Source organism: Chiloscyllium plagiosum, chromosome 24, assembly GCF_004010195.1.
Source record: "Chiloscyllium plagiosum isolate BGI_BamShark_2017 chromosome 24, ASM401019v2, whole genome shotgun sequence".
Taxonomy (NCBI): Eukaryota; Metazoa; Chordata; class Chondrichthyes; order Orectolobiformes; family Hemiscylliidae; genus Chiloscyllium; species Chiloscyllium plagiosum.
Window position 1 is genome coordinate 47,036,159 of NC_057733.1, and position 26,244 is coordinate 47,062,402.

General features: G+C 47.3%; 2 protein-coding genes across 2 annotated transcripts in view; both read right to left on the bottom strand.

Moving 5' to 3' along the window:
* npb (neuropeptide B) overlaps positions 1–409 on the bottom strand; it is a 3,214-nt gene extending 2,805 nt beyond the window's left edge. Inside the window, exon 1 of the mRNA XM_043714997.1 lies at positions 74–409. Within this exon, the coding sequence (XP_043570932.1) occupies positions 74–394 (321 nt within the window). The 5' untranslated portion in view covers positions 395–409. The remainder of the gene's footprint in view (positions 1–73) is intronic.
* Positions 410–17,933: 17,524 nt separating this feature from the next.
* Positions 17,934–26,244, bottom strand: part of sgsh (N-sulfoglucosamine sulfohydrolase (sulfamidase)) — a 20,677-nt gene continuing 12,366 nt past the window's right edge. Inside the window, exons 5-8 of the mRNA XM_043715008.1 lie at positions 25,993–26,149; positions 22,176–22,257; positions 19,558–19,761; positions 17,934–19,004 (exon numbers count right to left, since the gene is read on the bottom strand). Coding sequence (XP_043570943.1) covers positions 18,430–19,004; positions 19,558–19,761; positions 22,176–22,257; positions 25,993–26,149 — 1,018 coding nt within the window. The 3' untranslated portion in view covers positions 17,934–18,429. The remainder of the gene's footprint in view (positions 19,005–19,557; positions 19,762–22,175; positions 22,258–25,992; positions 26,150–26,244) is intronic.

A 26,244-nucleotide genomic window follows, 5' to 3' on the forward strand; every position in this document is an offset into this window, starting at 1 on the left:
CTCTCCCCCCCTCCCCTCCCTGTCTCTCCCCCTCCCCTCCCTCTGCCTGTCTCTCCCCCTCCCTCTCACTCACCATGGTTTTGATGAGGGTGTTGCTCCGATGTTGACTCCCCTGCTCCGACTCCACGCTGTTTTCTGCCGCCTCTGGCCCGGGGCTGAGCTCTGATCTGCGGATGTAGGGCGAGCGGCGGATCCCGGACAGGAGCCCGGAGGCTCTGCCGACCGAGTAGTAGGTGGGTCCGGTCGCCTGTTTGTACCAGGCTTGTCCAGGGCTGGGCAGGAAGCTGGAGAGAAGGATACTGAGTAATACCAGCTTCAGGGAGCTCTCCAGGGATGGCATCTTGTGATTGCTGGAGACTGGCTGGGACAGCAGCTCCGAATGGGGATGGACCATCCCCACCTTCCCTTATATAGCACCCAAACCATCCCCCTACTCTCATTACACACACGCCCCCTTTCCACTGTGTACCAATCCGGAACCATCCAGGGACTCTTCACTCCCCCCCCCCCCCCCCACACACAAACACACACCGAGGAGGGGGCCATCACTAACAGGACCAGCACGATAAAGGTTTAGGGGCATGGACAGGGTAAATAGACGAGGTCTGTTCCCTGGGGTGGGCGAGTCCAGAACTAGAGGGCATAGGTTTAGGGTGAAAGGGGAAAGATATAATAGGGACCTAAGGGGCAACTTTCTCACCCAGAGGGTGGTACATGTGTGGACTGAGCTACCAGAGGATGTGGTGGAGGCTGGTACAATTACAGCATTTGAAAGGCATTTTGTAAGAAATGAATACAAAGGGTTTAGAGGAGTATGGGTCAAGTGCTGGCAAATGGGGCTAGATTAGCTTAGGATATATGGACGAGTTGGACTGCAGGGTCTGTTTCTGTGCTGTATGACTCTAAGTGATCTCTTTCTCAAGGGGGCATTTGGTCATAGCATTTCAGAGCTGTACAGCACAGAAACAGACCTTTGGGTCCAACTCATCCATGCCGTCCATATATCCTAAGCTAACCTAGCCCCATTTGCCAGCACTTGACCCATACTCCTCTAAACCCTTTGAATTCATTTCATACAAGATGCCTTTCAAATGCTGTAATTGTACCAGCCTCCACCACGTCCTCTGGCAGCTCAGTTCACACACGTACCACCCTCTGAGTGAGAAAGTTACCCCTTGGGTCCCTTTTAAATCTTTCCCCTCTCACTTTAAAACAATGTCCTCTAGTTTTGGATTCCTCAACCCCCCCCATCTTGTCTATTCACCCTATCCATGCCCCTCATGATTTTATAAACCTCTATCAGGTCAGACCTCCGTCTCTGACACTCCAGGGAAAACAGCCCCAGCCTATTCAGCCTCTCCCTTTAGCTCAAATCCTCCAACCCTGGCAGCATTCTTGTGTATCTTTCCTGAACCCTGTCAAGTTTCACAACATTCCTATAACAGAGAGACCAGAATTGAATGCAGTATTCTAAAATTGGCCTAACCAATGTACAGCTGCGACATGACCTCCCAACTCCTATACTCAATGCACTGACCAATAAAGGCAAACACCTCCTTCACTACCCTGGCTACCTGCTTCTTGAAACCCCTGCTATCCTAACTTTGTGAGGGCACTCCGAGGGGAGGGAGTCCCAGGAATTTGACTCACCTAGCGATATACCACCCTGACTTGGCAAATGTATGACTCCAAAGGCCACCGCAGCCGGTGGAGTTCATTAGAGAGGCAGTTACCCTTTGGTGAGGCACTTCAGGGGTTAAATGGTCAGACTGGCAGTAAGGAGGTTGGTGGGGACAGAGTACAAGGGAATGGACGGTGTGTGAGAGGAGCAGGGTTCTGGTTAAATAAAGGTTCAAACAGGGCTGGGTGGTGTGATGTCAGCATGTGATTCCCAGAACTGGGCACCATCTGGAGACTGGGATTTAGAGGATTCCCTTGTTTCATATTCCACATTCCTCTTTAAAAAAAACGTAAGTATCCGCACACTTTCTAAACCATCCTATTAATTTGACACATCAAAGGTTCCTGATTTTGTATCTGTTAAATTCCTCTGCTCTTGCACCTCCTTAACATCACAGCTTGCCGCTGCTTCACTCCTTGCTCTCTTTCATTCTGAAGAAGAATCATTCCTGACCCGAAACATTAACTCTGTTTCTCTCTCAGATCTGCCGAGTATCTCCAGCATTCTCTTTGTTTGTGCCACTCGGTGTTTTTCTCTCTCTCTGCTCATAAAACTCTGTTTGCCACCACATTCTACTGTCTTTCCCTTGACCCATTACAAACCCAGGTGACCATTGTCCATAAGAAATAGGATGAGGAATAGGCCATTTGGCCCCTCAAGCCTGTTTCACCGTTCACTAGGATTATGGCTGATCTGACATTCCCCACATCCACTTTCTGCCCTCTTCCCCGTAACCCTTGATTCCCGACTGATCAAGAATCTATGTCCGCCTTCAATATCCACAAGGACTCTGCCCCCACAGCTCTCTCTGGGGCAAGGAGTTCCAAAGACACACAGCCCTCTGAAGGAAGAAATTCCTCCTCATCTCAGCCTTAAATTGGCGCCTCTTTATTCTGACACTGTGGCCTCTGGTCCTAGACTCCCCCATGAGGAAAAATATCCTCTCAGCATTGACTCTGACAAGCCCCTGAAGAACCCTATATGTTTTAATGAGATCACCTCTCCTTCTCCTAAATCTCAATAATCTTTTAACATTATATTTCACTTTTGAACATGTCTCTTTATCAGTCCTCTCTGTTATTTCAATTGGGTTAGTCAGGCAGTGTTCTGCCTTTGATAAATCTATCAGCTAAAAACCCAGGCTTCTCCAAGTGGGAATTAATTTTATCCTTGAAAGAGTTTTCACAGTTTTCTTGTAATTAACTTCACGGCAATCAGTCTAGTGTTTATCAGATTTGTCCCTTTCCCCTTTTCTAAATGGAGTGTAATATTTCCAATCCTCTGACATCACTCCAAAATGAAAAGTGGATTGTGATCACAGCTTCAGCTATTTCCACTCTGCCTCCCTCAGCAATCGAAGGATTCAGGGCAAACGTGAGGACTGCAGATGCTGGAGATCAGAGTCTAGATTACAGTGGTGCTGGAAAGGCACAGCAGGTCAGGCAGCATCCGAGGGACAGGAAAATTGACGTTTCAGGCAAAAGCCCTTGAGAAAGTAGCATAGAGTACAGTAGGTGAGTGGGGGAAGGGATGAAGGTGATACGTCAGAGAGGAAGGTGGAGTGGATAGGTGGGAAGGGAGATAGGCAGGTAGGACAAGTCATGGGGACAGTGCTGAGCTGCAAGGTTGGAACTGGGGGGAGGGGAAATGACGAAACTGGTGAAGTCCACCTCCAGCCACCTGTTGTACTCTTGGTTACCTTCTCCCCAGCCCCACCCCCCCTCCCATTTGTCTCTCCACCCTGGAGGCTCCCTGCTTTCATTCCTGATGAAGGGCTTTTGCCCGAAACGTCGATTTTCCTGCTCCTCGGATGCTGCCTGACCTGCTGTGCTTTTCCAGCACCGCTCTAATCTAGAATCGAAGGATTCACCCAACTAGACCAGGTAAGTTGCTAACTTTGAGTAATGCCAACCTATTCAGTGCCTCTGGCTATGATTGAAAAAAAAAGAGAAAAAATGTCTCAACTCTCTCCCTTACTCTGACTTCAACCACTCCTTTGGTAGAGGCAGAATCAATGTACTCATTTGATACCTCAGTCATGTCATCTTTCTCCACAAAGTGATTCATTTTTGGTCCCTAATTACTCCCAACCTTCCTTTAACTTTCATTTTGCTTTTTAACATGAAATATGTTTGGGTTCCAGATGAGGTTACCTGCCTAACCTTTCTTCATATTCTCTCTTTGCGTTTCTATTACCCTTCGGTATGACCATGCGGACTGGTTTTGGATTATAATCTGTACCAGTTATTAAATTATTTTCGCAGCTTTTTTATTTGTTATCCAAGGAGCTCTAGCTTTGGATGCTTTAAGTTTCTTCCTTTCTGGGAACTGCTTTGGTTCGAGACCTGCTATTACCTATTCATCCTGTTTCTGGCTAATTTGTATCTTGTCCAACTGTGCTAAATCCCTCCTCAAATGCGTGAACTTGATTTTTCTTCCTTCCTTTCCGTAACTGCCTTAAACCTAATTCTATTGTGGTCACTGTTGCCTACACACTCTCCCTCTAATGGGGAAACTGAGAAGAGCAGGGGGAGCTGAAAATGTGTTGCTGGAAAAGCGCAGCAGGTCAGGCAGCATCCAAGGAGCAGGCATAAGCCCTTCTTCAGGAATCAGCAGGAGGTCATTCGGCCCTTCAAGCCTGCTCTGCATTCATCACGATCATGGCTGATCATCCAACTCAAGAGCTTAACCCCGCTTTCTCCCAATAACCTTTGATCCCAAGTGTTATATCTAGCTGCCTCTTGAATACATTCAATGTTTTGGCATCAAGTACTTTCTGTGGTAATGAATCCCACAGGCTCACCACTCTCTGGGTGAAGAAATGTCTCCTCATCTCCATCCTAAGTGGTCCACCCCGAATCCTCAGACCGTGATCCCTGGTTCTGGACGCACTCCCACCATCGGGAACATCCTCCTTGCATCGACCCCGTCTCGTCCTGATTAGAATTTTACAAGTCTCTATGAAATCCCCCCTCCTCATTCATCTGAATTCCAGCAAAATCAATCCTAACCTAGCCAATGCTCGTCCTGAGTCAGTCGCTCCATCCACAGAATCAGCATGGGAAGCCTATGCTGCACTCCCTTCAGAGCAAGAGCTCAGAAAAGGGAGACAAAAACTACACACAATATTCTCAGCACAACATGGTCCTCTTCATTCTCCAGGACTGGATCCAGCAATGTTCCCTTCCTCAGCGAGAAGAACGTTCCCATGTGTATATTTCGCTTTCAATTCTTTGCCCTCTTTATCCTTTACTCTGTCTCATCCCCTGTCTCTATTAGAGTAATTGAAGTCACTCAGTACTCATGCATTATGATTTGCATGTTTTAAAGAAATTTGCGAACAGATTTGTTCCTCTCTCTCTCCTTCTCACTGTGCAGGAATCTATAGTGAACAGTGTAACCATTTCATTCCTGTTCCTCATCCCAAACCAGATTAATTCAGTGTTTGGAATTGTCAGACTGGCATCTGCCTCCTTCTCCCTCCCTGCCATCTCATTCTCTTTCTTTTCCCTCCGAGCTAGCCAGGAATATATGTTTCCCACTCCTGCCCATGTTTAAGGCAGGTCTCTGTTATAACAGCTACATTGTTACCCCATCAGGAAATTGGTGCCTGGAGCTCACTCAGTGTTATTAGTCACTGACTGCAGTGGCAAACACGTCCTTCCTCCATCTAATTCCTGCTCTCGCTGCAATGTCCTATCTTCACCTGATCTTTGTCGGTCCCTGTTTTCTGCACATCTTTGTTCCCGTCACTGTATCTGGGAACAATCGCCTTCTTTCAAAATCATCCAGATGAGCTGAGGAGGTGGTGGATTAGGGAGATGCTGCAGGATGGAAGGTAGAGACAGCAGACACGTGTGTTGCCCGAGAAGGTATGCTCAAAACGTTTACTCGGGTATTCTTCCCTTGTGTGACAGACAAAAGGCAGGCTCAGAATTTAATGAAATAAGCCTTTCTTTATTTTAACTCTTTAAGTATAATACTCAATATAAAACATTTATTTGTTGCAACTTACTTTTTATTTCATTTAACATAATGTCAACTTTAACTCATTTCATTTAGCTTCACTTTACTTTATTTAATCCACAACTAACCCTAACTCTAGCTCTAAGTTTGACTTGAATCAAACATTACCCGATTGGATGATGTTCCCGGGGTTGGAGGGTTTGAGTATAGGGAGAAGCTGAATAAGCTGCAACATTTGAAAGGCATCTGGATGGGTATATGATTAGGAAGAGTTTGGAGGGATATGGGCCAAATGCTGGCAAATGGTACTAGATTTATTTAGGATATCTGGTCAGCACAGACACATTGGACCGAAGGGTCTGTTTTGGTGCTGTACGTCTCTATGACTCTAACTGGCCAACTTTCTTCTCTGGGTAGGTCCAGCCTTGTGGTTCTTTGTCTTCTCTGAAGGTAACTTCAGGGCACATACTTCGCAAATGTTGGTCTTGAAGGTGTCTCCTGAGACAATCCTTTGTTCTGATAACTTATTTCAAAAATACGCTTGGTTTCCAGAAAGTTCTCTGACACTCAACCAATGAGTTGATCAAAGCGTGATCACATTGTTCAATCCCAACCAATGCAATTTTACAGTTAAATAATTCCCAAATGTTTACACTAAGTCTTGAACAGTGACATTCCATGCTCCGTATAAAGATGCCCATATCATTTGCCTTATTTGGTCAACACAAGGAACTGCATGTCCTGGGCTGCAGCCTTAACCGAGGTCAGAGTTTAAACTAACAACCAAAATTCCCAGCATGCTTCGTTGTAGCTCTTAACCAGCCAGTTCTGCTGTTGGCCACGTGACCATACATGGGCACAGAACACACACACATGACATACGTGAACATACAATATACATCAATTCAAAATAAGGGGGGATGCCATTTAGGACTGAGATGAGAATTTCATTTCCATGTAGGAGTATGAATCTTTGGAATTGTGTATCCCAGAGGGCTGTGGATGTCCAGTTTTTGAGTATACTTAAAGTAGAGGTCGATAGATCACTATCAAAAGTGTTAAGGATTATGGAGATAGTGTGGGTACAAAGCATTGAAGTGTTCGATCAATCATGATCATAGTAAATGGCAGAGAGGTGTGATGGGCTGAGTGGTCTACTCATTTTCCTAAATGTGTAAGAAACACAGGTAAAAGTCACACCAAACACCAACCTTGCAGGAGAAAGTGAGGTCTGCAGATGCTGGAGATCAGAGCTGGAAATGTGTTGCTGGAAAAGCACAGCAGGTCAGGCCCTTCCTGAAGAAGGGCTTATGCCCGAAATGTCGATTCTCCTGTTCCCTGGATGCTGCCTGACCTGCTGTGCTTTTCCAGCAACACATTTCCAGCACCAACCTTGCAGGTGCTAATTGTAGGACTTTGCAGCATTAAAAGTTGACTTTCTCCTGTTTCTGTCTCATGGCAGTGTCTACACAGGAGAGGTGATTAACATTGCTTTTAAAGACTCTTATATAAATATACGGTCTTCCTATAAAACAGTCTTTGAATGTAACTCTAAAACGTGCTTGTGCTCATTGGTGGTCAAGATAGTTGCGTTTTCCCAGTCAAAAATCATACAATGCCAGGTTATAGTCCAACAGGTTTATTTGGAAGCACTGGTTTTTGGAGCGCTTCTTCTTCATCAGGTGCTTTTCCCCAGAGCAGTTATCTGTTTTATACAGATGTTGGATACTTTAATCTCTGGCTGTGCTGTAAAACCATTTGAAATATGGTGCAGCTGCTCCCTCTGCTGGTGGTGTTATGTAGCACCTGCGACCTCTTGGACTTGCAGCATTTCCCAAACTATTTCCCAACCTGGTTTGATTTTCGAGGCTTGAAAATGATTGTGAGATCTGTGGGGGTGGGGTTGAGAGTGTGGCAGAGTTGGGGTAGGGTAGGGGCGTACAGCTATCATAACTCTGCCAGAGATCCACATTCCTGGTCTCGGAGCTCGTGATGCCCCAGTTCTAGTTTCTGGTCAACATGACACAGTGATTTAATAGACTCACCTTTCACCCTCTGGGAGCTGGGGTGTATGCTGGGCACTCACAAGCTGCTTCTGACTGGGTGCAGGTTCACTGCATTGAACTAGTGCCCAACTCGGCCATCACAGCCAGGAGGGTGGGTGCGATCCCTCCCTCCATCAGAGAGACAAGACAGAGACAGCAGCTGTCCCAGGCTCCAGCCAACAACAACTCGCATTTATATAACTCCCTCTTCAGATCAAAATGGCCCAAGGTACTTCACAAGGGCATCATCTTGAGAAAAATGAAGTTGAAATCAGTGAAGGAGATATTAAGAGAGGTGATCAAAAAAGCTTGGTCAAAGTGGTGAGTTTTTACCCTGCCGGCTGGCATGTGGTACTATGTATGCGTTAAATCCTGTGAACAGAGCCAGCAACTCAAGCCTGGGCCTCCATGAGGCGCTGTGGACCCTCAACAGCTGCAGGATTGTACTCCAGCACAATCTGTAACCAGCATATCCCCTACTCAATCATTACCATCAGGCCAAGGGATTAACTGTGGTTCAATGGAGAGTGCAGGAGGGCAGGCCGGGAGCATCACCAGGTATACCTGAAGATGAGGTGTCAACCTGGTGAAGCCACCCAACAGGACTATTTGCGTTTCAAACAGCATAAACAACAAGTGACAGACAGAGCTAAGCAATCTCAAGGATCAGGTGTAAAGTCTGCAGTCCTGCCTTATCCTGTCGGGAACGGTGGTGGACAATTAAATAACTCACTGGAGAAGGAGGCTCCACAAATCCCTGTCCTCAATGATGGAAGAATTAGAATTAAAGTTAGAATTAGGTTCTATTGCCACATGTATTCAAATATAGGGATACGAGTACAACCAAAAGTGTAGAAGGTCACCCTTTTCTAGCACTATCTTAGGTGCAAGGATGCCTCAGTTAAAAATCATAGGTGTAAGTAAGAATATTGAATAAAAAGGTCAAGGTTCAGCATTACAGTCCTTCTAAAGCAGGGCGTCAGGGAAAGATTTACAAGGATGTTGCCAGGGTTGGAGGGTTTCAGCTACAGGGAGAGGCTGAACAGGCTGGGGGTTGTTTTATCTGGAGCGTTGGAGGCTGAGGGGTGACCTTATAGAGGTTTATAAAATCATGAGAGACATGGATAGGATAAATAGACAAACTATAAAAGGGACCTAAGGGGCAACTTTTTCACACAGAGGGTGGTATGTGTATGGAATCAGCTGCCAGAGGAAGTGGTGGAGGCTGGTACAATTGCAACATTTAAAAGGCATCTGGATGGGTACATGAATAGGAAGGGTTTGGAGGGATATGGGCTGGGTGCTGGCTGGTGGGACTGGATTGGGTTGGGATATCTGGTCAGCATCGATGAGTTGGACCGAAGGGTCTGCTTCCACGCTGTACATCTCTAAGATTCTATGACCACTTCCATTTGGAAGGACAAGGGCAGCAGTAACATGGGAACACCATCCCTGCAAATTCTCCTCCAAGCCACTCACTATCCTTATTTGGAAGTATATCGTTGTTCCTTCACTGCTGCTGGGTCAAACTTCGGTAACTCTCCACTCCAAGGCATTAGAAGTAAACCCACAGACACAGTGGTTCATAAAGGCAGCTCAGCCTCACCTTCTCAAGGGGCAATTAGGGAGGGGCAATAAATGCTGGTCTAGCCAGCGATGCCCATGTCCTAATGCTCTTGCAGGAAAGAGAGTGAAAAGTGGGGAAGGGGATTATGAAAAGGATTAGGAGGGGGATTCCTGAGCCTCTTATTCATTGTTAAGTGAAATGCTTCTCAGATAGACAGAGAGCACCACCCTGAAACTGGGAGGCTGTGGAAATGACGGGGTGAACCCAGACAGCTGCCACAATGTGGACATAAACCAAAACACGCTCCATTCAGGATGCTACTCTTTATTAAAGGCCTTTCAGGTGACACAGTATTCACCTCGCTCCCTCCACCACCCGAGAGAAACTGTGTCTTCCCCTGTAACCACCCGCGGGAGGATCTGTGTAACTCCCTCCTCCCTCCCTCTCGCTCTAGCAGGGCTCTTCGTGCAACAGGCAGGGGCTGGAGCGTGATCAATTTTATAAGACAAACTTAGTGTCACATGCTGACTTCTCAAACTTTCTCTGCATCATCTGTGTGCGCATGTCTGTGTGTGCACCTGTGTATGTACGTGCATGTGTGTGTGTGTGCATGTGTATATGTATGGGGTATATGTGTCTGTGTGCATGTGTGTTTCGTATGTGCACCTGTGTATGTATGTGCATGTGTATCTCTGTGTGCACCTGTGTATAAATGAGCATGTGTATCTGTGTGTGCACCTGTGTATGTGTGCATGTATGTCTGAGTGTGCACATGTGTCTGTGTGTGCGCCTGTGTATGTATGTGCAAGTGTGTCTGAGTGTGCACATGTGTGTCTGTGTGCACCTGTGCATGTTTGTGCATGTGTGCCTGAGTGTGCACCTGTGTATGTATGTGCATGTGTGTCTGTTTGTGCATGTGTGCCTGTGTGTGCACCTGTGTATGTGTGTGCATGTGTGTCTGTGTGTGCACCTGTGTATGTGTGTGCATGTGTGTCTGAGTGTGCACCTGTGTATGCATGTGCATGTGTGTCTGTAAGTGCACGTGTGTATGTGTGTCTGAGTGTGCAACTGTGTATGTGTGTGTATGTGTATCTGTGTGTGCACATGTGTATGTGTGTGCACCTGTGCATGTGTGTGCACGTGTATCTATGTGCATGTGTGTCTGTGTCTGTGTGTGTACATGTGTATGTATGTGCATCTGTATCTGTGTGTGCACCGGAGTATGTTTGTGCTTGTGTATCTGTGTGTGCACCTGTTTATGTTTGTGCATGTAGGTCTGTGTGTGCATCTGTGTATGTACATGTGTGTTTGTGTGTGCACCTGTGTATGTATGTGCATATTAGATTAGATTAATTTCAGTGTGGAAACAGGCCCTTCGGCCCAACAAAGCCACACCGACCCGCCGAAGCGTAATCCACCCCGGCCCATTCGCCTATATTTACCCCTTCACCTAACACTACAGGCAATTTAGCATGGCCAATCACCTAACCTGCACATTTTTGGATTGTGGGAGGAAACCGGAGCAACCGGAGGAAACCCATGCAGACACGGGGAGAATGTGCAAACTCCACACAGAGAGTCGCCTGAGGCGGGAATTGAACCCGGGTCTCAGGTACTGTGAAGCAGCAGTGCTAACCACTGTGCCACCGTGCTGCCCACGAATATGTATCTGTGTGTGTACCTGTGTATGTATGTGCATGTGTATCTGTGTGTGCATGTGTGCCTGAGTGTGCACATCTGTGTCTTGTGTGCACCTGTGTGTATGTGCATGTGTGCCTGTGTGTGCACCTGTGTATGTTTGTGCATGTGTGCCTGTGTGTGCACCTGTGTATGTTTGTGCATGTGTGTCTGTGTGTGTACCTGTGTATGTATGTGCATGTGTATCTGTGTGTGCATGTGTGCCTGAGTGTGCACATCTGTGTCTTGTGTGCACCTGTGTGTATGTGCATGTGTGTCTGAGTGTGCACCTGTGTATGTGTGTGCATGTGTGTCTGCGTGTGCACCGGTGTATCTATGTGCATGTGTGTCTGAGCATGCAGGTGTGTATGTATGTGCATGTGTGTCTGTGCGTGCACCTGTGTATGTATGTGCATGTGTGTGTGAATGTGCATGTGTGTATGTGTTTGCATGTGTGTCTGAGAATGCACCTGTGTATGTGTGTGCATGTGTGTATTGTGTGTGCAAATGTGTAGGTATGTGCATGTGTGTATGTATGTGCATGTGTCTGTGTGTGCACCTGTGTATGTATGTGCATGTGTGTCTGTGTGTGCACCTGTGTATGTATGTGCATCTGTGTCTGAGTGTGCACGTGTGTATGTGTGTGCATGTGTGTCTGTGTGTGCACCTGTGTATGTATGTGCATGTGTGTCTGAGTTGCACCTGTGTATATATGTGCAAGTGTGTCTGAGTGTGCACCGGTGTATGTGCAAGTGTGTGTCTGTGTGTGTGCACTGGTGTATGTATGTGCATGGTTGTCTGTGTGTGCACCTGTGTATGTATGTGCATGTGTGTGTGTGCATGTATGTGTTTGCATGTGTGTCTGAGAATGCACCTGTGTATGTGTGTGCATGCGTGTATTGTGTGTGCACCTGTGTATGTGTGTGCCTGTGTGTGCACCTGTACATGTATGTGCATGTGTATCTGTGTCTGCACCTGTGTAGGTATGTGCATGTGTGCCTGTGTGTGCACCTGTGTATGTATGTGCATGTGTCTGAGTGTGAACATGAGTGTCTGAGTGTGCACGTGTGTTTGTGTGTGCACCTGTGTATGTATGTGCATGTGTGCCTGTGTGTGCACCTGTGTATGTGTGCATGTGTATCTGTGTGTGCACCTATGTATGTATGTGCATGTGTGAGTGTGCACATGTGTGTGTGTGTGCATGTGTCTGCGTGTGCACCTATGTGTCTGTGTGTGCATGTGTGTGTGTGCATGTGTCTGCGTGTGCACCTGTGTATGTTTGTGCATGTGTATCTATATGTGCACCTGTGTATGTGTGTGCATGTGTCTGTGTGTGCACCTGTGTATGTATTTGCATGTGTGTCTGTGTGTGCACCTGTGTATGTATGTGCATATGTGTGTGTGCACCTGTGTCTGTGCATCTGTGTCTGAGTGTGCACCGGTGTATGTGTGTGCACCGGTGTATGTATGTGCATGTGTGTCTGAGTGTGCACCTGTGTATGTATTTGCATGGTTGTTTGTGAGTGCACTGGTGTATGTATGTGCATGTGTGTCTGTGTGCGCACCGGTGTATGTATGTGCATGTGTGTCTGTGTGCGCACCGGTGTATGTATGTGCATGTGTGTCTGAGTGTGCACCTGTGTATGTATGTGCATGGTTGTCTGTGTGTGCACCTGTGTATGTATGTGTATTTGTGAGTGTGCATGTGTTTGCATGTATGTCTGAGAATGCACCTGTGTATATGTGTGCATGTGTGTGTGCACCTGTGTATGTGGGTGCATGTGTCTGTGTGTGCACCTGTGTACGTATGTGCACGTGTGTCTGAGTGTACACCTGTGTATGTATTTGCATGTGTGTCTGTGTGTGCACCTGTGTATGTATGTGCATGTGTCTGAGTGTACACCTGTGAATGTATTTGCATGTGTGTCTGTGAGTGCACATGTGTATGTATGTGCAAGTGTGTCTGAGTGTGCACCTGTGTATGTATGTGGGTGCGTGTCTGAGTGTGCACCTTTTAATGTGTGTGCATGTGTGTGTGCACATGTATATGTGCATGTGTGTGTATGCCCATGTGTGACTGAGTGTGCACCTGTGTTATATATGTGCGTGTGCACCTGTGTATGTGTGTGCATGTGTGTCTGAGTGTGCACCTGTGTATGTGTATGCATGTGTGTCTGAGTGTGCACCTGTGTATGTATGTGCATGTGTGTCTGTAAGTGCACGTGCGTGTGTGCATGTGTGTAAGTGCACGTGTGTGTCTGAGTGTGCACCTGTGCATGTATATCTGTGTGTGCACCTGTGTACCTGTGTAGGTATGTGCATGTGTGCCTATGTATGTGCATGTGTGTCTGAGTGTGCACATGTGTGTCTGAGTGTGCACGTGTCTGTGTGTGCACCTGAGTATGTATGTGCATGTGTGCCTGTGTGCACCTGTGTGTGTGTGCATGTGTGTCTGTGTGTGCACCTGTGTATGTGCATGTGTGTGCACATGTGTCTGTGTGCATGTGTGCCTGTGTGTGCACATGTGTCTGTGTGCATGTGTGCCTGTGTGTGCACCTGTGTATGTTTGTGCATGTGTATCTGTATGTGCACCAGTGTATGTGTGTGCATGTGAGTCTGTGTGTGCACCTGTGTATGTATTTGCATGGTTGTGTGTGTGCACACCGGTGTATGTATGTGCATGTGTGTCTGAGTGTGCACCTGTGTATGTATGTGCAAGTGTGTCTGAGTGTGCACCTGTGTATGTATGTGCAAGTGTGTGCATCTGTGTATGTATGTGCATGTGTGTCTGTGTGTGCACCTGTGCATGTGTGTGCAAGTGTGTCTGAGTGTGCACCGGTGTTTGTGCATGTGCGCATGAGTGTGCACCTGTGTATGTATGTGCATGTGTGTCTGTGTGCACCCATGTATGTATGTGCATGTGTGCCTGTGTGTGCACCTGTGTATGTATATGCATTTGCGTCTGTGTGTGCACCTGTGCATGTGCGCATGAGTGTGCACCCATGTATGTGCATGTGTGCCTGTGTGTGCACCTGTGTATGTATGTGCATGTGTGCCTGTGTGTGCACTGGTGTATATATGTGCATGTGCGCCTGTGTATGTATGTGCATGTGTGCCTGTGTGTGCACCTGTATACGTATGTGCATGTATGTCTGTGTGTGCACCTGTTTACGTGCGTGCATGTCTGTGTGTGCACCTGTGTATGCAAGTGCATGCGTGCCTGTGTGCATGTGTATATGTGCACGGGTTTGTGTGTGTGTCTGTGGGTGTGCCTGTGTATATGTGCATGTGTGGATCTGAATGTGCACATGTCTCTCCGTGCGCAATTGCCTGTGTGTGCATGTATCTGAGAGTGCAGGTGAGTGTTGGGGGTGTGGGTGTTGTATTGACCTGCCCAATAGAACATTGCAAGTGGAGGAAGGTGAACTGTGATGGAGCGATTACACATTGAGGTTAATGAAGGGTATCATAGGTCAAGTTAGGTCAAGGATCTAGGACGTTTGACACTAATCCAACAGAGTAATGATCTTCTCCAGTTGTAAGCTGCTATTGAAATAGGGACACATGAGAAACTGGTTAACGCAAAATATTGAGTTAATTTCTGATTTCCAGCATCCACAAAATGCTGGAGAAAATTAATGGGTGTGGCAGTATGTCTGGAGAGAGACACAGAGTTAATATTTCAGCTCCAAAGATTTGTCAGAGTCGACGCGGAACAGTTCCCTCCCCACAGATGGTGGATGTATTTCCAGCATTTATTGTTTTCACGTTAGAAACGTGGAACAGAACTTAAATGAAGCTGAGAAGAGAATTTCCAGAATTTATTGAATTGTTTTGCCTGCAGAATGCTCCAGGGGCTGCACATTTTTCACTTTTTTAGGTTTTTTTCAGTATTTTAATTTATAAATAGCAGCAGCAAAGCTTAGATCTTATTTAAGACTAAAGGTTAATTTATTAGCAATTTTCAGCAACAGTGATAAAAAGGTGATACAACTTTTAGCTCAAATACAGATGTAACGATTGGAAGTAGGCACGGATAAAGATACTTCTGATGAAGGTAAAATCAACTTTTTATAAATGCAGGCCTATTACTTGCTAGGAGATGGTCTTTCTGAAGTGATGATGTGGAGGAGCCGGTGTTGGACTGGGGTGGACAAAGTTAAAAATCACACAACACCAGGTTATAGTCCAACAGGTTTATTTGGAAGCCCTAGCTTTTGAAGCACTGCTTCTTCATTGGGTAGCTGGTGGGGCTGGATCATAGGACGCCGAATTTGATTTTGACTCACTAGCTAGAAGGAACAGCACTCCCAAAGCTTGTACTTCCAAATAAACCAGGGTGGGCTATAACCTGGTTGCTGTGGTTGTGTTCGCCGAGCTGGAAGTTTTTGTTGCAAACGTTTCGTCCCCTGTCTAGGTGACATCCTCAGTGCTTGGGAGCCTCCTGTGAAGCACTTCTGTGGTGTTTCCTCCGGCATTTATAGTGGCCTTTCCCTGCCGCTTCCGGTTGTCAGTTTCAGCTGTCCGCTGTAGTGGCCGGTATATTGGGTCCAGATCGATGTGTTTGTTGATGGAGTTTGTGGATGAGTGCCATGCTTCTAGGAATTCCCACGCTGACGACAAGCTTCAGAGATGTTCTTGATGTATGGTAGTGTGGCTAGTCCTTTGGGTTGCGGCATGTCCTCGTTCTGTTGTCTTTCCCTTAGGCATCTGTTAATGAAATTGCGAGGATATCCGTTTTTTGCGAGGATATCCTGGCGTTATGTGATTTTTAACTTTCTGAAGTGACAGGACAGAGAGTGAGAAAGTGAGAGAGGACTCTCGGGACTGTGTGGACTATTTCAGTAGAACTGCAGTAGGATTCCTGAAAGACTTCTCTATGTTCCCATCTGTTTGACGGGGTGGGGTCTTTCAGAGTCCTTCCTGGGGAGTTCGGACAAAATGGCCTCTCTCATTGCCTCCCTCAAGTTGCTACATCAATTTTTGATAAATTATTGTTTGACAAAGCAATATCAACAATGCTGCAGTTCCCTGTGGCATCCTTCCAAGTCACCTGTTCTCTCAGAAGCTTTGAATTCTCAGACCCTTGGAAAACACTAAGTGTGTGTTCAGTAATACATCAGCTTGTCCGCTATTTCTGGCTGTAGTGGCCAGAATAAGACCATAAGACATAGGAGCAGAAATTAGGCCATTCGGCCCATCGATTCTGCTGTGCCATTCAATCATGGCTGATAAGTTTCTCAACCCCATTCTCCCATTTTCTCCCTGTAACCCTTGATACTTGGGAACCTGTCTATCTCCATCTTAAATATACTCAATGACCTGGCTTCCACAGCCTTCCGTGGCAGTGAATTCCATAGATTCATCACACTCTGTCTGAAGACGTTTCTCCTTATCTCTGTTCTAAAAGGTCTTCCCTTTACACTCAGGCTGTGCCCGAGGGACTAGTCTCTCCTACCAATGGAAACATCTTCTCAACATCTACTCTGTCCAGGCCATTCAGTATTCTGTATGTTTCAATTAGATCCCCTTCATCCTTCTAAACACCATCGAATATAAACCCAGAGTCCTTGAATGTTCCTCATAAGTTAAGCTTTTCATTCCTGGGGTAGTTATGTGACGTGTTAGGTTTGTATTCATTTTTACAGACAGACTAGGCTTCTATACCGTACACACGAGATTATAATCACTTAAGGACAACAGCATTTCTTCTGCTCTCTCCAGCTGTCCCCGAGCGACTGTCTACTGCCCCCTAGCCATTTAAATACGCCAATGCAGCTTTCGGAATGTAAAGAAAAACCAATTCATTAAACCTCCTCATTCTCACACTCCATTTCGAGTTTTTAGTGAGGACAGAAACCAAAAGCTTCCTTCAAAGATGCCAAACTTCTCTCCATACTCCATACCCACCAGCTGGTGAGGCAATTCACCACCATCCATCTCCCAGACGCTCCAACCCAACATCCCAGAACAGAACAGTTCAAGGGAAGTTGTGTGTACTTCTGCTGTCATAAAATTCTCTCCTCACTCTCAGGGTAATACTATCAAAACTGATCTCTGAATCTTGGGTGGCATGGTAGCTTAGCAGTTAGCACTGCTGCCTCACAGCACTCGGGTCCCAGGCTCGATTCCAGCCTCAGGCAACTGTCTGTGTGGAGTTTGCGTGGGTTTCCTCGCAATCATGGCCAATCAACCTAACCCACGTCTCTGCGTGGGTTTCCTCCGAGTGCTCTGGCTTCCTCCCACAGGCCAAAGATACGTGGGTTAGGTTGATTGGCCATGGGAAATTGCCCCATAGTGTCCAACGATGTGCAGGCTGGGTGGGTAAGCCATGGGAAATGCAGGATTGCAGGGACTGGGTAGGGTCAGGGTGGGATGCTCTTCAGAGGGTTACTGTGGACTCAGTGGGCTGAATGGCCTGCTCAATATTGTATAGAAGTACCATATGGAATCATAAAAGGACACAGCAGGAGACTATTCAGCTCATAAAGCAGGACATATCTACATCGCTTCCTGCTATCACTAACTAAAATGTGGGACTGTTTCCGTGTAAAACTCTAAGTGAATGGGAAGGTTTACAATTAAAGGATTTGTTTTTCATTTACAGAGCTGCCTTGGGTTATCAATTTGCCGAGGAGCAAAGGTGGGTCATATCGAAGAAACAATGTACACCTTGTTGGCTCTTCGCAACAGGCTGATTGTACAAAACCAGCCTGGATTTACAAAGCTCAGAACATTAGTGGGCGGCACGGTGGCACAGTGGTTAGCACTGCTGCCTCACAGCACCAGAGACCCGGGTTCACTTCCTGCCTCAGGCGACTGACTGTGTGGAGTTTGCACGTTCTCCCCGTGTCTGCGTGGGTTTCCTCCGGGTGCTCCGGTTTCCTCCCACAGTCCAAAGATGTGTAGGTTAGGTGAATTGGCCGTACTAAATTGCCCATAGTGTTAGGTAAGGGGTAAATGTAAATATAGGTTGTTGAGGTATGGGTGGGTTGCGCTTCGGCGGGTCGGTGTGGACTTGTTGGGCCGAAGGGCCTGTTTCCACACTGTAATGTAATGTAATGTAATGTAATATAATGTCTAACGCGAGATGCCAAACCCCAGATAGCACCTGTTGAAGAACCCCGAGCATGCTAAGAAAAACAGTAAAAACCAATTTAAGTTCTTTAGGAAGCCTCTCAATGAGACCATCAGGAGGAACCCATCCTCTGCAGGCTAAAGGAATACGTCCAGTCATGGTGCGTTTTTTTGAATTAATGAAAAACCTGAGGACCAGCAGTTCCCTAGGGCAGCCCCCACGGAAATCCTTCCGCCAAACAGTTGAGTTGCCAACCAGTCAGTACTTTTTCCTAACGTGCTAGAAATTGAAATTTTGCATTCTTGTGTGTGTGTCCTGATCACTCCCAGGTGAGAGGCTTTGAAATCAATCTCTTCTTTCTCAGCAGCACCCGAGTGTAAAACCCTCTTTAGCCCCCGTAGCTCTCTCGTGCACGTTACAGATCGTTGTACAGAGGCCTGCACTCAGGATGCAGTTTGTACGGCCCCTGGTCCTCCAGCACACCATCTGGGGCACATACCCAAGGGTCAGAGGTCACCCACTGCCACTTCCTCAGGTGTCCCTTCATAGTCTCCAGGAGGTCTGTGTAGCTCGGATCTGACGCCAGGTTGCGGGTTTCCAAAGGGTCCTGTTGGGTATCGAACAGCTCCCAACGCTCCCTGTAGTAGTATTCCCGCAGGGATTTCTCCCAGTGCGTCGGGAGACCAGACTCTGTCCTGTTCAAGAGGTCCTGGAAGGTTGGCGAGAGGTAGAAATCTTGGTCGATGGGGAAAGGCATCTTGAAATGCATGTTGTGGATGAGCCGGTACTGATGGTGGTGCATGGCTCTCATCGGGTAATACATGGTGATCTCGTGGTGACTCTGACTGGCAAAGACGGTGGACCACGGCTGTTCCGCATCAAGGGCAGGCAGCAGGGACCGGCCTGTCAGCTGTACAACCAGATCCTTCCCAAACAGGCTGTATGCTGGATAGGGGATGGAGAACCAGTCTAGAACAGTCGGAGTTATATCTACAGAGACAAAGGGGGAAGGGGGGGGTTGAAACGCACATATCGTCACCCACTGGTCAATCTCCCTCCCTGCTCCTGAAGCATACTCTGAGTCGATCTTACTCTCCCTAGGCCCCAGTAGCTGGCTGGGAAGGAGTCACTCCTAACAGGGTCCCCCAATGTTATTCGGTGGGGGGAGGAAGACCCTGCTCAGATAGCCTGCATGTTCCTGATTCCTGCTGGCCCTTGCTCTCGGTCCCCACACCCCTGCTGGTACCTGCTTGCCCAGTCTCCAGGGCGATTGGGCTTCCTGCTCTGAACCAAGAGCTCCTTTGCCTCAGCATCCTGCTGGGAGGAACCCCCCCCCCCCCCCCCCCCCCCCATTCCTGGAGTGTCCCGGTTGCTGGATCACCATGATCGGCCCCCTCACCTGGGAACCGGCGCAGTGACTGGGCCTTCATCCGCACTCTGAACTGTACCCCCTGCCCCTCACCCCTAACCTCCTCCCCACCACCACCACAAGGGGCAGGGCCTGAAGTGGACGGACTCTCTCAGACTGACACATAGCACGTACCCAGCAGGCTGACGTATGATTGGCTGACTTGACCCCAGCGCCCTGTGTGTTCCGGTGAATGCACCAACATCGGTTCGGCAATTCCTGCCCGGTACAGGTTGGTCCTTCCGTTCGGGAAGGGAATGCCGTTATCGGAGCTGTAGATCACCAGTGTGTTGTTGGCACGTCCAGCCTCTCTCAGCTCCTTCAGCACCAGCCCAATACCTGCAGACACAGATCAAGGGGAGAGTAGTCAGAAACAGGCCCATCAGCCCATCAAATGTGTGCTGGCTCTTTGATGTTGCTAGTCTATCAGTGCCACCCTGTCCCTCGAGAGATGGAGACCTCTCTGTTTTCCTTCATACACACATGCACATATACACTCAGACGCACATATAAGCACCACACATACACACACGCTTACACTCACAGATACATATACAAGCACCACACATACACACACACTTACACTCAGATGCACATACATGCACCACACATACAGACACATGCATATACATACACACGCACATACACACACAGGTCATGCATGACACTGAGTCTCTCACACGTGCACACACACACGTGCACGCAGTGAAACAATAGCACGTATTCAGATGGGTACCTGTAGTGCTTGGGAGTATGAGGCCAAGTGCTGGAAATGGGATTAGAATAGTTAGGTGATCGAGCCTGTGGAGGGCAAAAACAATGGGCCGAAGGGTCTTTGTGTTTTGACCTTTATGACTGGGGTCAGGCCTGAACAATGTGATAACTCACAACCAGTATCGAGCAGCCGTAGCTCAATGGGATCCTGCTGTGCACTTGGGAATCTCCCCGGGGCCTGTCAGGATACTGCAAGGCCTCAGGACAAACAGGGCCCAGGAACCCATCAGGAAAAACAGGAAAAAAACCACCAGGAAGTCATTAGAAGAAGCTCCAAATCCGAAGGCCACAGGTTAGAGACCCAAGTCAGAGTCTTGGACAGAAAATCAAGGCCATCAATCCCAGTTAGGTGCTGAGGGAGTGCTGCACTGTCAGAGATGCTGGCTTCAGGATGAGCCATTAAACCCAGGCCCTGTCTGTCCATTTGAGCGAATGTCTAAGATCCCTCCGCATTATTAAAAGGGTGGCCTGCAAATAACAGCTTCACAAAACAAGATCACCTGCTTGTGGGCTGGGGCTGTTTGCTGCAATTCCCACATTACAACGGGTGACTGTACTTCAACCATACGAGATCAAGGCGCTATACAAAGGTAAGTTAAAGGTGCATGGAGCAAGGAGAATGCAATAATCATGGGTGGCTCCGATCTATGTGGAGACTGGGTAAATGTATTGGGGCACCAGTGATATGGAGGAAGAATTCCTGGGATATTTCTGAGATTGTTTTCTGTTGTGGAATCGGCTCGGGTAAAGGCTACTTTAAACCCAGCGCTATGGAATGAGGAAAAGCTAATTCATGACCTTGCTGTGAAAGTGCATTTCAGGAATAATGACCATAACATGAAAGGTTTCAAACTGAATGGTAAATTCTGCGTAGTTCAATCCGAATTTTAAATCCAAGCTAGGACAATTACGAAAGTATGAGGATGAAGGTGGTTGCAGTGGATTAGAAAAATACATCAACAGGTTTGAAGGTAGTTAGGCAATAGTTAATATTTAAGAATTAACACTTGCTTTTCAAAGAAACAGATTTTACTTTGAGCCAAAAATACCCAACAGGCAATGTAAGAGTGCGATGGCTAAAAAAGGAACTTAAGATCAAGAAATGAGATGTATACAGTTGCCTAAAAATGTTGTAAGCCTGATGACTGGGAGAATTCAGGAAAGGAGAACCAAGAAATTGATATGTGTGTGTGAGAGAGAGAGAGAGAGAGAGAAAACAATATGAATTTATAGTTAGCAGGAAACATACAAATGGATTGTAAAAACTTCTGTAAGTATGTAAATCGAAAAAAGTAAAGCAGAGTGAATCCATAACAAAAGGAGACAGGAGGGGTTATAAACCAGAGAAATGATAGAGAAGCTAATTAAATAGTTTGTGCCTGTTATCACAGAGGAAGACGTAAGAAGCCACTGAAATAATTTAGATACACGAGTTGAGGAAGATTGAGGAACAGAAACTAATTTGTAATAATAGAAGACGTTAATATTTAAGAAACTAATGGAACTTAAAATTAACAAATCTCCAGAGTCCAGTGACTTTCACCCTACACCCTGAAAGAGGTGGCCACAGAGAGAGTGGATGCATTTGTGATTAAATTTCTATTAGTTCTGTAATCGTGCCTGCAGATTGGGAGGTTGTAAATGTAACTCCACTGAGGGAAAGGAGGGAGTAAATGAGAAACTACAGAGCTGTTCGCCTGAGGTCAGTAATGCAGAAAATACTAGAATCTGTTATAAAGATTGGAGATTTTAAAAATAATTGTTTGACTGGATACAGTCAACAAGGATTTAGGAAGGGGAAATCATATTTGACAAACATGGAATTTTCAAAGATTATTATCTGTAGAGTTGATACTGAGGACCCAGTGGACGTGGGAAACTTGGATTTTCAGTTTAAAAGTCCCAGACAGGAAGTTAAACAGGATTACAGTGCATGGAGTTGAGGTCCAGGCAGTGATGGTGGTGTACTGGGATCTTACCTTGGTCTAGACGACTGATGGTGGTGTACTGGGCTGCCAGATCAATGCGGGAAGCTGGTGTGTCCGGTACAAAGGGGGGCACCTGAGGATGAGGGAACAACAATGGGGGAACAGGCAGGAGAAGCCGGAAAAGGGATAAAAATTAAATAGAATTCCATCCAGTGATTGCACAGCACAGTCACTCTCCACATTCCTGTCCAAGTTACAATGGCTGCTCTCTCCATCGGCTGATCCCACGGGAACTCATGACAGGAGTTTCGACATGTTTACAGATTACATTACATTACAATGTGGAAACAGGCCCTTCGGCCCAACAAGTCCACACCGACCCGCCGAAGCGCAACCCACCCATACCCCTACATTTACCCCTTACCTAACACTACGGGCAATTTAGCATGGCCAATTCACCTGACCCTGCACATCTTTTGGACTGTGAGAGGAAACCGGAGCACCCGGAGGAAACCCACACAGTGTGTCTGTGATAACAGCCTCTCCACTGCCAGCAAAACCTCACTCCCCTTCATTAATGAGGGAGTCACAATGCAGCAGTGTGGTCAGACAGAGTTGCAACCCTTTACAGTGTCCTATCACCACTACCCCTCTGCATGGGACCCTGATGCCCACCAATCGTGGTCTGCCTCTCTCCTTGCTCAGTTGTCCAAGAGCACCAACTCCACACTGGGGCTGGAAATTCAATGGGAACCAGTTTTGTCAGACAGCTCACCAACAACAGCTCATTCCATAGCCAGACACAAAGAACATAGAACATTACAGTGCAGTACAGGCCCTTCGGCCCTCGATGTTGCGCTGACCTGTGAAACCAATCTGAAGCCTATTTAACCAGGCTATTCCATTCTCATCTATATGCCTATCCAATGACCATTCAAATGTCTTTAAAGTTGGGTAGTCTACTACTGTTTCTCTGAGTAAAGAAACTACCTCTGACAGCTGTTCTATATCTACCTCCCCTCAATTTAAAGCTATGTCCCCTCATGCTAGCCATCACCGTACAATGAAGAAGGCTCTCACTGTCCACCGATCTAACCCTCTAATTATCTTATACGCCTCAATTAAGTCACCTCTCAAACTTCTCTCCAAAGAAAACACCCTCAACTCCCTCAGCTTTTCCTCATAAGACCTTCCCTCCATACCGGGCAACATCCTAGTAAATCTCCACTGATCCCTTTCCAAAGCTTCCACATCCTTCTTATAATGCGGTGACCAGAACTGTACGCAATACTCCAACCGTGGCCACATCAGAGTTTTGTACAGCTGCAGCATGACCTTGTGGCTCTGAAATTCGATAGAGGCACATAAGCCAGACAGCCTCACTACAGCCTGCACTCATCCAGATGGCACACAGAGTCTCACACACACACAGATACAGGCACACAGTCTCTCTCTCTCACAAACACACAGAGTCTCACACACACACACACACACACACAGATTCTCCTGTTCCCTAGATGCTGCCTGACCTGCTGCGCTTTTCCAGCAACACATTTTCAGCTCTGATCTCCAGCATGCAGCCCTCACTTTCTCTTCCACACACACACACAGGCAGACATAGAGACACACACAGACAGATACATGTGTTTACCCACAACCGGCATTGTGGATCAACCCACAGCACGTGGACTGCAGTGGTTCAAGGAGGCAGCTCACAACCACCTTCTCAAGGGCAAATAGGGATGGGCAATCAATGCTGGCCAGCCAGCGTCACCCAAGTCCCACAAATGGATTAAAAAAAAACAACCCACAGTAAACAGTGAATTGGGGTCAGGAACTGATGCTGAATTCCCCTTCCCAACCCCAACAAGAACAGTCAAGTTGAATAAATACCAAAAGAGCAGGCATCAAAAAAGACACTCCTTGGTCTGCAGGCCCAATACACTATGAGCAAGGTGTATCCCTGTCAGTGTGACAGTGTGATTGCATTGGTGTAAATGGGTGACACGATGGCTCAGTGGTTAGCACTGCTGTCTCACAGCGCCTGGGACCTGGGTTCAATTCCAGCCTCGGGTGACTGTCTGTGTGTAGTTTGCACATTCTCCCCGTGTCTGCGTGGGTATGCTCCGGTTTCCTCCCACAGTCATGAAGACGTGTAGTCATGATGTGGAGCAGCCTGTGCTGGACTGGGGTGGACAAATTTAAAAATCACACAACACCACAAAAATCACACACACTGAGCATGCGCAGATCAACTGGCTGAGGTCTTCTCAGACATCTTCAACCTCTCCCTGTCGCAGGCCACTGTCCCTGCCTGTTTTAAGATGGCCAACATCATCCCTGTGCCTAAGAAGGCTCATGCAGCATGTCTCAATGACTACCACCCAGTGGCCCTAACTTTGGTGGTCATGAAGTGCTTTGAAAGGCTGGTCATGGCATTAATCAACTCCAGCCTCCCCACTACTCTTGACCCACTCCAATTTGCCTATCGGATCAACAGATCCACGTCAGATGCCATATCACTTGCCCTTCACTCCTCCCTAGAACATCTTGACACCAAGAACAGCTACATACGAATCCTACTCATTGACTACAGTTCAGCCTTCACCACTACTATCCCCTCGAGATTGATTACTAAGCTTAGTGATCTCAGACTAAGCCCCACTCTCTGCAACTGGATCCTTAGTTTCCTGACTCACAGGCCACTATCAGTGAAGATTGGGGTCAATATTTCATCCTCACTCAACACTGGAGCCCCCCTAGGGGTGCGTACGCAGCCCCCTACTGTACTCACTGTGTACCCATGACTGTGTTGCCAAATACCAGACTAATGCCATTTACAAGTTCACTGATGACACCATCATTGTTGGTCGAATCTCAGATGGCAACAAAACAGACTACAGATGGGAGGTGGAAGACCTGGAAAAATGGTGCACTGAGAACAACCTAGCTCTCAATGCCAGCAAAACCAAGGAATTCATTATTGACTTTCAGTGGGATGTTACTCATGCCCCCCCTACACATTAACCGCAGAAAGGTGGAACGAGTGAAGAGTGTCAAGCTCCTGAGAGTGGTCATCCACAACAAGCTTTCTTGGACTCTTCAGGTGGATGCACTGGTTACAAAGGCCCAACAACGTCTCTTCTTCCTCAGGCAGCTGAGGAAAGTTGGCATGACAGTGAATACCTTTGCCAACCTTTACAGGTGCGCCATTGAGAGCATTCTGTCTGGATGTATCACTACCTGGTATGGCAACTGTACCATTCAAGATCTGAGACGGTTACAGGGAGTGGTGAACTTGGCCCGGACAATCATAAAGGCCAACCTCCCAGCTATAGAATCCATCTACCAGGCCCGCTGTCAAAGAAAGGCCGCCAGCATTCTCAAAGATCCATCCCACCCTGGCAATGTTTTTCTACAACCTCTACCATCGGGGAGAAGGTACAGAAGCCTGAACACACACACCAGCCGGTTTCACAACAGTTTCTACCCTACTGCTGTTAGAATATGAATGGACTCTCAAATTCTTAACATTTGCGCTGTTTGCCTATTACTTACTATCTATGCTACTCTGTGATCTGCCTGTATTGCTCGCAAAACAAAGCTTCTGACTGTGTCTCGGTATACGTGACAACAAATTTAATTCAACCAGGTTATAGTCCAACAGGTTTATTTGGAAGCACTAGCTTTCAGAGCGCTGTTTCTTCATCAAGGTGTGTAGGTAGGTGGGTTAGCCACAGGAAATGCAGGATTACAGGGGTAGGGTGGGTCTGGATGGGATGCTCTTCAGAGGGTCAGTATGGACTCAATGGGCTGAATGGCCTGCTCCCACACTGTTTGAAGTCTATGACTGCGCCAGTGCTCTCACCTTGACCTGGTCCGGTGTGTAACGTTGCGGCTGCCAGTCCGGAATTCGGCCCATCCCACTCTCCCCGTTGCCAAACTTCTCACAGAACGGCCCATACTCCGGGTGTGAATGGCCACAGCGGTGAGGATCATGGAAAGCCACATAGAGGAAGAACGGCCTGAGGAAGCAAAGAGAGAGAGAGCTAAACCAACCGCCTTGGGTACCTGGGGGGGAGTGGGGAGGGGGGTGTGAGGGGCTGCTCACCCTGGGGGG